The sequence below is a fragment of the Mercenaria mercenaria genome, chromosome 16 (assembly GCF_021730395.1).
Source record: "Mercenaria mercenaria strain notata chromosome 16, MADL_Memer_1, whole genome shotgun sequence".
NCBI classification, from domain to species: Eukaryota; Metazoa; Mollusca; class Bivalvia; order Venerida; family Veneridae; genus Mercenaria; species Mercenaria mercenaria.
Window position 1 is genome coordinate 58,365,988 of NC_069376.1, and position 12,613 is coordinate 58,378,600.

The 12,613-nt window shown below is 35.2% G+C and overlaps 1 protein-coding gene across 1 annotated transcript; it reads left to right on the top strand.

Moving 5' to 3' along the window:
• The first annotated feature begins 472 nt into the window (after window positions 1-472).
• LOC128549232 (ribosome-binding protein 1-like) lies at window positions 473-1,354 on the top strand. The gene has a single exon (XM_053525752.1). The coding sequence runs from the start codon at window positions 714-716 to the stop codon at window positions 1,101-1,103; it is 390 nt and encodes a 129-aa protein (XP_053381727.1). The 5' UTR covers window positions 473-713; the 3' UTR covers window positions 1,104-1,354.
• Window positions 1,355-12,613: the final 11,259 nt, after the last annotated feature.

The window sequence follows — 12,613 nt, forward strand, 5'->3', positions numbered from 1 at the left end:
TAAATTACAACTAGAGCTATCACTAAAGGTGATGAATGTACACCCCCCCACCCATCCCCCGCATGCACCTGACACAGTACATCGAAGGTGGTCCACTTTATTATCTGTCCGAGTTTATCATCAGTAAAATTAGTACATAGAACTGCAAATGGATTTAAGTAAATGATATCATTTCTATCCACAGAAGTGCACAGCCCTATCGGTTACTGTAATCATCATCATGGTTAACAGTTGAGGCAGTAGGAGTACATGATGGGAGGGCTGAAATGTTAACAACAGAAGGCAAGTGAAGTCCAACATGATTGATGCTGAAATTTTGCTTTAAGTCCTGATGGGGAGGCCGTAGATGTAGAGTACTGTACAGCTGATGGTCCTGTGGAATTTAAGCTCACACGCCAAGGGTCTAACGATGTTGTGAGCATCAACAAATTGTGAAAATATATGCTTGGGTAAAGGAGACTTCTTATTTTCTTACAGGGTAATAATTATGACAGATTGATATTTGCCATGCAGTGTTATCAAGTTGCCAAATTACTTCAAATAGTTCCCCTGGGTCAATTAATCTGTCACTACTGAACCTTACCTCTTCAACAGGAGATACAAATTCATACAATTTGCTTGTCTTATAACAACATATTGGTAGAGTTTAAAACTGGTCTTGTGCAGTAGAAACCTAGGTCACTGCGACACCAAACAGAAGTCAGACGGGCACAATGACACCAAACCAAATTCAGATGGGTTTAGTGACACCAAATAAAAGTCAGATGGGCACAGTGACACCAAATAAAAGTCAGATGGGCACAATGACACCAAACCAAAGTCAGATGGGCACAATGACACCAAACAGAAGTCAGATGGGCACAATGACACCAAACCAAAGTCAGATGGGTTTAGTGACACCAAATCAAAGTCAGATGGGCACAATGACACCAAATCAAAGTGAGATGGGCACAATGACACCAAATCAAAGTCAGATGGGCACAATGTCACCAAACCAACATCAGATGGGCACAGTGTCACCAAACCAAACTACGACAGATGTTGAAAATCTCTGGCATACACAGCTGAATAGGTTCTCTGACAGTAAGTATTGTTATATGTAAACATTCAATACATGTGTAAGGGCCTCAGAATGTTTTTAATTCTTTTTCCCTTCAACTCAATATTCAGTGTTTACTATAAATACTGGTTAATAGGATAGGGATGTTAAATTAATTTAAATGGTAGACACTGGTGTGTCAGCAATGGTTGATGACCATTTTACAATAAAAAATCTGCTGAACAAAACCAGAAAATAAACAATGACTTCACTTTTCTTTTCTATAAATGTTAGTGTTAAAAGGTTGGTTTAACATTTCACCTTGAATTTGTTTGGTGTAAAAGAATCACAAGAATGACCATCAAACAGAAAGTTTTTAAAAATTGAAAATATCAAGCATGAAACGGAAATCTAAACAAAAGAAGTTTGGAGAATGTTGCCCTAAAATTAAATAAAGATACTGATTTAAAAGCCCAAGTACTGATCAGCAACAATAGTTTTGCTATGTTGGTTTTGTTTATGTGATTCATTATTTGAAAGTTTTCTCATTATTTTTTTTTTTGCAGGAGCAAACCAGCCCTTTCAAATACAGCGGCCTCTTGCTCACAATCCTAATGTTAGTGACACACTGTCTGGGGCGAGGTCATCACTGTATTCCTATGAGTATGACTCCTTCAAATCACCAGACCATCATAGGTAGTTCGCGCCTTACAGAGCTGACAAACTCAGAACACCAGAGTTTACTCAGCCAAACAGCTGCGCTGAGACTGCCTGTTCCTGTTCAGCAGAAATCAAGGAGCTTAAAGAACAAGTTGCATTCTCTAACCTCAGACTTGAAGCAGCTCGAGTAACAGTCAAGGTCAATATATTATAATTTCCAATCCAATTTTATATTTCAATTTTAAAGCTTGAGGCATAGTACATCTTGGCATACTAATGGGTTAAGTGCTGATCTGTTGGATTCTGGTGAATCATAGATATCTTCAGTCTTTATTATTTATAGAGTTAAAATAAATTTCATTACCACCAAACCTAAACTATTCCTTATCTTCAGTGGTATTGTCACCGTCTAATCAATATCCAGACAGTTTAGTGATTAGTGTTACTGCAAGATGAAGACAACACAATAGAGTTAAATATTATTACAGGCTTTAAGTCAATCTAAAGAAAAATCAAACTGTAGTGAAGTAATAAACTTTTTAAGTTTCTGCTCGCAGTTTAGATCTGAAAATCATAAAGTTTGTTTGCAGACTATAGTTTTTTATGTGTTTTATTTTAGAACCTGAGGGATGGAGCATCTGTGAGTGTTGAGCAGGAGGCGATATTCCCTACAGGGATTTCAAAGGTAAGATTAAGCTAAAAACCCCAGGTGTTCTGCCTCTGCTCCAGACCCAGGTGTTCTGCCTCTGCTCTAGACCCAGGTGTTCTGCCTCTGCTCCAGACCCAGGTGTTCTGCCTCTGGTCCAGACCCAGGTGTTCTGCCTCTGCTCTAGACCCAGGTGTTCTGCCTCTGCTCTAGACCCAGGTGTTCTGCCTCTGGTCCAGACCTTGGTAAAACCTGGCAAAGTCAGCTGGATGACATCCTTATATAAAATGGTGTTTTGAAGTAACATAGCTTAAAAGTTCTTGAAATTGATACATGGTGCCAGTAAGAACAAGTGCAAAACACAAGAACAGTGACTGTAGTCCCTACTGACGTTATTGCAGAGTTAGTTCTCATTGCTTCATTTCTAAAACTAATTACAAAATGCATATGGTCTCTGGACACAGCCCGGTGAGCATGCATCTCTTTTAACCATACTACTGTGTACATTTTATAAAATTTCGTCATACTTTAAACCATATTCTTGTTATTTCAGACTGAAGTGACAAAGAGGGTGGATGAGACAACAAACTTAACGGCCGCCGTGAAAGTGAAAATGCCTATGGTTTTTCACAAAGCATGAGCTTTTAAGCTGCTCGCTGAAGGGCCAAAAAAGTGGCAAGTCTGACCATCTTCGACAGGCCTTTGACCAGACAAGAAAAGACTTTTTGACAGGTACCTATTGAAATAGTAATAGGGTCATTTTATGTGAAGATATCCAATCCAAAGAGTGAAAATTGCAGACTTGGTTTGATCTGTTCAAGAATTCATCATGATTGAAATATTTGCATGAGTTGCAGTTCTTAGAGCAATCGTATTCCAGAGATGCAGTACTTGCAACAAGAGTGCTGAACATTAAATTGAATCTTCTCAAACCATTTTCTATTCATTTACAGCAAAAGAAACTAGAACAGGCCGCAGAAGAAATTGCAATATGTGACTTGACAGAAACAAATAAGTAAGTTTTAGTACTCTGAGGCTCTAAAATAGTAAATAATTTGGTAGGTTCTATGGACTTGGACAGTATACTGTGACCAGTTCTATATTTTAGATAAATTTTTATTATGAAATTCGTTAAAATAACATTAAGTCATTATTTTATCAGAGTGCCCTTACCTTTCTACAGTTTATTACTTATCTAGAAATAATTATACGCCTGTAGATAAAGAATTATATGAAATTCAGTGTAACTATGAAACAAAGCATTCTTAAGCCGAGAAGAGAAAGTAACTTTAGGGTTCTAAGTTAAGATTATGTTGATGCCCTGATCACTGTGATTTCTAATTAAGGCATTGCGTTAAATGATTAAGTTGGTTGTAAGAATTTTGTGTGTCTTGTATGACAAAATTCAAAATTGTGCCGGCATTTTTTTCTTCTTTTGGCTATTTTTGTTTGGAACTTACTATACAGGCATATCTAAATTAAACCATGACCTTTCTTGTTATTTTCAGCTTTGTTTTCCTTGTCAGTGTAAGCATTATGTGATACCCAAGATATTGTTATAGGCTACAAATTTTGAGAAACCAAAGGAAGGTTTATAAGAAAATATGAGAAATAAGTACCTACATATTGAGAAATGAGAGGGGATAGATGTTTAAAGCAAAATTTTGATGTGCTATCATAAACATTCTATCTAAAAGGGAGATTTGTAGATTTATGCTTGGGGATAAGTAAAGGGGTAAAGAGACAGTACAGTGAGTTGAAGTTATTTGGAGTATAAGAACCAGGTTACAAGGAGTGATTTCAGCAGTATGTATTGAATCATGATTCTACATTATCCAGATTATTGTAAATCTAGTGATTTACCAGTATAGTTACCTCTTTGTTTCGTTTTGGAAGGGAACACTAATTTGGGGATCACTCTATTTATTAATTTATAAGGTTCTAAAGACTCAAACTTTTAGTACTTATTCTTCTTGTAAATAGTCAAATGTTTTAACTGTAATGTTAGTCACAGTAATTGACTCAGAATGTCAGCATAAGTTACTTACAATATGCAGATTGTAAAATGTAAATATCTTTTGATAAAGAGAATGTTTTAAAATGGCATTTTTGAGTCTAGACTTTGAAACATTGATTACATCCTACAAAAAGTGTATAAAACAAGAGGGCCAAGATGGCCCTAGGTCGCTCACCTAAGAAACACACCATAACAGTGTAAAACATGTTTGACCTAGTGATTTCATGGAAACAAATATTCTGACCAATTTTCATTAAGATTGGACCCAAAAATTGGTCTCTTGCGATAAAACAAGCATTTTCTTAGATATGACCTAGTTTTTGACCCTAGATGACCCATGTTCAAACTCGACCTAGATTTTATCAAGGCAATCATTCTGACCAAAATTCATGAAGATCAATTGAAAAATACAGCCCCTATCACATACACAAGTTTTTTCTTTGATTTGACCAAGTGACCTAGTTTTTGACCTCAGATGACCCATATTCAAATTCGACCTAGATTTCATTAAGGCAATCATCCTGACCAAATTTCATAAAAATCAATTGAAAAAAACAGTCTCTATCGCATACACAAGATTTTTCTTTAATTTGACCTAGTGACCTAGTTTTTGACTTCAGATAACCCATATTCAAACTCGACCTAGATTTCATCAAGGCAATCACTCTGACCAAATTTCATGAAGATCAATTGAAAAATACATCCTTTATTGCATACCCAATGGTTTTCTTCGATTTGACCTAGTGACCTAGTTTTTGAACCCAGATGACCCATTTTCAAACCTGGTCTAAATTTCATCAAGGTAATCATTCTGACCAAAATTCATGAAGATCAATTGAAAAATACAGCCTCTATCGCATACACAAGGTTTTTCCTTGATTTGACCTAGTGACCTAGTTTTTGACCCCTGATGACCCATTTTCGAACTCACCCTAGATTTTATCAAGGTAATCATTCTGACCAAAACTCATGAAGATCAATTGAAAAATACCGCCTCTATCGCATACACAAGGTTTTTCTTTGATTTGACCTAGTGACCTAGTTTTTGACCCGAGATGACCCATTTTCGAAATCGTCCTAGATTTCATCAAAGCAATCATTCTGACCAAAATTCATGAAGATCAATTGAAAAATACCGCCTCTATCGCATACACAAGGTTTTTCTTTGATTTGACCTAGTGACCTAGTTTTTGACCCGAGATGACCCATTTTCGAACTCGGCCTAGATTTCATCAAGTTTTATCATTCTGACCAAAATTCATGAAGATTATTTGAAAAATACAGCCTCTATCGCATACACAAGGTTTTTCTTTGATTTGACCTAGTGACCTAGTTTTTGACCCGAGATGACCCATTTTCGAACTCAGCCTAGATTTCATCAAGGCAATCATTCTGACCAATATTCATGAATATCAATTGAAAAATACAGCCTCTATCGCATACACAAGGTTTTTCTTTGATTTGACCTAGTGACCTAGTTTTTGACCCGAGATGACCCATTTTCGAACTCGGCCTAGATTTCATCAAGGTTATCATCCTGACCAATATTCATGAAGATTAATTGAAAAATACAGCCTCTATCGCATACACAAGCTAAATGTTGACAGACGACAGACGACAGACGACAGACAGATGACGGACGCCGGACATGGAGCGATCAGAAAAACTCACCTGAGCATTGCTCAGGTGAGCTAAAAATGTGTGATAATGTACATACATTTCTATTCATGAACATTGAGCAGTGACAGTGAAAGGACAGTGTATAACAGGAAAATGACTAAGAAATGTGGCAGAGATATTTAGTTGTTTAAAACAGTGAAAATGCATTTTCAGCTGGACTTTTGTTGTATATAACAACTTCAGTTAAATTGCTTAAAAGTATAATATAATGAAAGATATACTTTCAAGTTATCACAACTTAATTGCCACATATTACTGAACTTTTATCACAATATTTGGTCTACAACATTTGTAATAATAATAATAATAATAATAATAACGACTTTATTTATAAAGGCGACACAGTTGGGCAAGCCCAGTCTTCCCTGTGAGCCTCTTGAAATATGTACATGGTATTTACAACATGATAGTAATGGCATAAAACTAATTAACATTTTAAGTTCAGCATTAAAACAAAGACATAAATTAAACATGACAAGAAGTATAATATTATGTACATGAATGATAACAGCTATCAGTGTTCACCAGAGAACCTCCACTGTAAGTAAGCATGTTTAAATGACTGTATGGAAGAGGACTGGCGTATTTGTAGTGGAATGGAGTTCCATATATGTGGTCCAGAGTATGACAGCGATTTTCTAAAGAATTCTTTATTTGGCTTTGGTATGTGTAAAAGGTCATCTGAGTGTGATCTAAGAGTGAATGCATGAGAGCAGCTGGATTTTGTGAAAAGATGTTGGATGTTACTAAGCTTGGTGACTGTTCATGTTGAGATTTATAGACAATTATGGCTTTTTTAAATTCCAGTCTTTCTGGGAATGTCATCCACTTAAGTTCTTTGAACAGCAATTTGGATGGTGTGTCAAAATCTTTGTCTAGAATTATTCTGGCTGCTCGCTTTTGAAACTTGATGAACAGATTTTGAAGCTCAAGATTGCAATTTCCCCAAATTGTACAGCAGTAGTCTATATGCGGCAATATATATGCATTGTAGAACATTTTGCAAAACACTGATACTGAGATAATGTTCTATACGCATGAGGAGGTAGAGTTTTGAATTACATTTCTTAAGTGTGCTATGAACATGTGCTTTCCAGTTTAGGTTACTGTCTACATTAACACCCAGCAGTTTTTCACATTTGGAGTAAGCAATAACTTCATTATTTAATTCAAGCTTTTGGGATGATTGTTGAATTGTATTTTGTTTGTAATTATTTGCAGTTATGAACATCAATTTTGTTTTTTGAATGTTGTGAAGCATGGCATTTTGTGAGCACCAATTGTGAATTATGTCTAAGTCAGATTGAAGGTTTTTGTATATTACTTTTACATCAGAGTCTGTTGTGCTGATGGTTGTGTCATCAGCAAACATATCTGTTTCTGAGTGTTGTATATATAAAGGAAGGTCATTAATATACATAATGAACAGGAAGGGACCTAAAACTGAGCCTTGTGGAACTCCTGAGGTTATCTCCATTGAATCAGAGTACTTTCCAGACACACATACTTTTTGTTGGCGGTCTCTGAGATATGACTGAAGCCACTTGATCGAATTGCAGTCGAATTGATATGCTGACAATTTATCGAGCAGCAATTGAGTGATTGACAAGGTCAAATGCTTTGCTTAGATCAAGGAAAATTGTGCCAACAGCTTGTCCTGTGTCTATTGCCTTGATCCATTTTTCTGTAATAGATATTAGTGCTGTTTCACACGAGTGATTATTGCGAAATCCTGACTGATTTGTGTGAATTAAATTATTTTCTTCAATGTATGATCTAATAGAAAGTGAAACATGGCTCTCTAATATTTTTGACAGTGCAGGAAGAATAGTGTGTAGTAGTAAATTTGTGTGTAGTATAATATGTTTTCTTTTGTATGTATATCTTAAATTTTAATATGATAAAACTTGTTGTTTCATTATGTCAAAGGTTATTATTCAAATGTTATTTAATGTTACAAATTTGCAGGAGCAAATTCAGTGAGAGAGGGTGAAAATGTGACCAGTTCTATATTTTAGATAAATTTTTATTATGAAATTCATTAAAATAACATTAAGTCATTATTTTATCAGAGTGCCCTTACCTTTCTACAGTTTATTACTTATCTAGAAATAATTATAGCTAAACATTATGTGCATTTGATTTGGTCTGCTGCTTCAAAAGATATTCCAGACAGAATTTGATATGGTAATAATTTAATTAGTAAGTGTTAATTAGTATCAGAAAGTAATAAGCCACTGGAGTTGACAAGTACTGGTCAGGTTCTAATGTATGCATGTGTGATATGATTGGTTGGAGTATGAGGTATGTGTGATGTGATTGATTGAAGTATGAAGTGGGCGTGAATGAAAATGTTGCAGAGTTTGGAGGGAAAGTTGAAGGAAGTCAGTTTTGAGTTTGAGTTAGATTTAGATTTTTGTTTTAGGCACCGGAAATTAGTCAAAATTGATATTCTAATATTTTAGGCAAGAAATACTTCGAGAATAATAAATTATTATGTACTATGAATTGATAAATTGGAATTACTGAAAAGTGATATAATATTATTATTTAGAACGGAATAAAAGAATATTAGAACTCTACCACTTGTTTAATAATAGCTAATTTCCCCGAGAAAAATGGACCCCGGTTATAATACTATAGATTTTTACAATAAAGCTTTTGTCTGATTCCAGAAAACAGAACAGGTTTATACAGAGCGTAATAGCTCATCACAAGTTTATTTTAAGAAAATGAAAATTCAAGAAGATCAATTATTATAGCTCTAAATCATAATATTTATGCTAATTGTGGTTTATGGGCTGGAATATAATTTTTACTTGCACAAACAACTTAATATCCATTTGTGTTCTGTTTTCCTTTTTGTCTAGATACCTGGATTTTAATTACATACTACAGTATATTAAAAATAATGGCAAATATGTAGTTTGAATTACAGAAACTGCCATATGAAACATCCAGCAAAAATAAAAAAAGCAAGTGAAAAGATTTTATACTTAATACTTAAATGTTACATGTATGATGTACATGTACGCCAATATAAGTTTTAAGGATAAATCTGCATCCTTTTTCAGTAGGCTTGAGGACACTGGAGAGCTTGTTCAGTCAAGCATGCTGACATTGTTAGGTGATGAAAAAGTCTTCATATATCAAGTATTGTGTCTCTGATACTAAGAGATACCTAAGATATTTATATCCAACTTTGCCTGATTTTGATGACATGATGCATATTATTAAGTAGAACATGTCATGAAAGTCTGTCAACAATATTTCAGTTTGATGCCCCTAAGGATATCTAAAAATATTAACTGAAGTTTTGGCATGAAAAAGGTAAAAATGTACCTGTTTCAAACATCACTTCTGTCATCAGTCTTCATCTGTGGTGAAGATCAGGTAACTTGTCTGCTGACTAACTTATCCATTGTTTGGACTTGCATGTTCAGTACTAAAACTGTATACTATCTCCACAAACGACGATGCCTTTTTTAAACTCCATTTATATGTTAGCCTGATGTCTAATTTATTTCCCCTATTGAACTTAACCGAAATAAGGAAGTTTTTGCTGTACTTAAGACAAAATTTGCAGTAGATCTTTTTACAAATATTTCAAGGTAGAATCCATAAACAGTTGAAAAACTTTCTGAAATAGTATACTACTGAACTGCCAATGGGATTCAAATGAAATTCCACAAATGTCCTCAGGTACACAAAAGCAATCAGGGAAGATAACTTTGGTTCAAGGCATGTCCCAGCAGTCAAAAAATGTCACAACTTGGAGAAAACTTGGTTGCATTGTGTTCATTAACTAAATGAGCCAGTGATCCAGGTGTGCAATGCTGGGTTATGGAGTACAATTGTTATGGAGAACATTGTGACAAACGAACGAACGGACGGACAGTTGAAAATACCCTTTGGGGGCATAAAAATTGAAAGTGATAGAATGAAGAAAAAGAAATGTTTTGACAAAATACTGTAGAATCTGGTAAATAAGCGCATATTCGAATATAAGCGCATATCAAAAGTAAGCGCATACGGCCTTGCTGTTATTCCGTATGGGATAATAAGCGCAAGTCATACCCTTACCATAATTTTGTCTCGAAAGTAGGCGCATATCCAATTACTGGTAAACAAACAACAGATGCAGCAAGAAGATGTAATTACTGGCATTATACCGTGATAATTCTTTATCATAAATACAGGTGACAAGTGTTCTTACCAGTTGAATAGCCGTTAGGTGTTAAAAGATTTTAACATCAGCATTCTGTTGTCTGATAAAACGATAATTGTTTACGATAATCATGCTTTTTGAATAGAAAATGTTTTCAGCAAATGAAAGTCAGTTTGGATACCAGAAAAGTTGTTTGCGTTGTCATAACAGTTTGTCATTCTTTTGTAAATCTATAAAAACAATATAGATAAAATGTTACAATCTTAGTGTTGAACAATGACTGAATAGTCCGAGATATTGAACATTATTTGCAAATTATGTATGATCATTATGCTTTCATTATGTATAAATATTGTATGCAATAAAAGAAAGTAGTTCACTGCGCACGTCCATGGACATGTTTTACTTTCGTTTTCTCAACCAAGGTAAGCACTGTCAACTTCCCTTATATATCAAAAATCTTGTCTATAAGCGCATATCAAATATAAGCGCATAGTTTTGGCTTAAGTATAAGCGCATATCTAAAGTAGCCGCATAAAAGTGTCACTAAAATTATTAAAAGCATATACGCTTATTTACCAGATTTTACAGTATCGGTGGTGCCCGTCCCTAGATTTGCCACTATAATGCCACCCTTTTCAATGGTGGAGTATTTAGACAATTTTCCACCAAAATGCCACCTAAAATGCCACCAAAATGGTGAAAAAATGAACAGGACAGTGGCAAACCCGTTTTCCACTAAATTCCACCTCTTTCCACTTGTGTACACCTTTAGGCGGCAATAAGTGGAGTATTTAGACAGTTTTACACCATTAAACTGGTTTGTATCTGTTCCAATATGAAAAAGCATGGATTATTCCTTTTCAGGAGAGCAATGTGCAGGCAGACTCAAAACAATAACCAAAACTTATAAACAGGTCAAAGATCACAATGCAAAAAGTGGAAACAATCCTCGCACGTATGTGTTCACAGAAGCACTTGATGATATGTATGGTGAAAGACCAAACAGAAATAAGTAGTAGACCTATGGGAACTGAAGACGCCGAAAAAGTTAAGGCTAACAAACATGCCACTGATGAGGAAGTTCCTGGAGCAAGTAATGAAGGTTCAAGAATGACGTCACAAAAAGATGACAATGAAGGTAACCATCCAGTAGCAAAAGTGCGCAAAACACAAGTTTCAGAGGTATTACAATATTTACAGCAGTACACTAAAAGTATGGATGAAAGACACGCAGAAGAACAAAAGAAAAAAAGATGTGAGACTAATGATAAGATGTCAATGTTCAATGCTTTGATAAATGCATTAAAAAATACAAAATGAATATTTTAAGCTGTTGAAGATAGCATATTAAATACGACTGTGACGATTATTCAGTGCTGATAAAATGAGCCGTGCCATGAGAAAACCAACATAGTGGGTTTGCGACCAGCATGGATCCAGACCAGCCTGCGCATCCGTAGATGCTGAGGGCATAAAAAACATTTGGGCTGTTCAAAGTGAATAAAGTATTTTCAGTTCTGTTTAAATTTCTATTACAAAATGTATTTACCAATATCCTTGTACGTGTTTGTATTTGAGAAGAAATGTGTAAATAAATGAAACTGGAAATTTCACATATTTTCCAATTCACTGTCTCAAACTCCCTTAAATATAGTAATGTGTGCTGCCTTATAGAGTTTTTAAAAGTTCTCAACATTCCGGAAATTATTAATTACAGAGCTCTAACTGGAACAACGCAATCAGGAAAAGGCAAAGGCATTTACATCCAATATGCAAGTGTCAAAGCTATTTTTAACAAAATATAACAATTTGCATGATGCATGTGTAAATGATAAAGATTCTAATTCTACACCTTCAGCAAAAAACTCTAAATCCTTTTCAGGCAGTAAGGATTCTAATCCTACACATCAAGAAGAAAACTCCAAATTCCTTCCAGAAAGTCACACCAACAATAAGTCACAGTTACATAACTCCCAACCCAACCAGTCATCTGAAATGTCACTGCAAAATAACTTACTTCAATTTTTTTAGCCAGACCCCAGAAAACGCTGACTCCAACACACAGTCACCTGAATCTGAACCCAGTCAGTCTGTCAATGATGGTAATCCCAGAGTGTTGCCTGCAAACACACAGTCACCAGTCAGTCTGTCAATGATGCTAATCCCAGAGTGTTGCCTGCAAACACACAGTCACCAGTCAGTCTGTCAATGATGGTTATCCCAGACCACTCACTGCATAACCAATCCTTTGAAAACTCTTCATTTTCTGGTCATCTGTCATGCAATTATACACCTGCCCATTTATCAGCCAACCAATTCACTCCAAGACAGACAGTGGCCAACAATTCAATGTTTTCACCATTCAACAATCACTCTACACCCCCACAAATGAGAAACTTA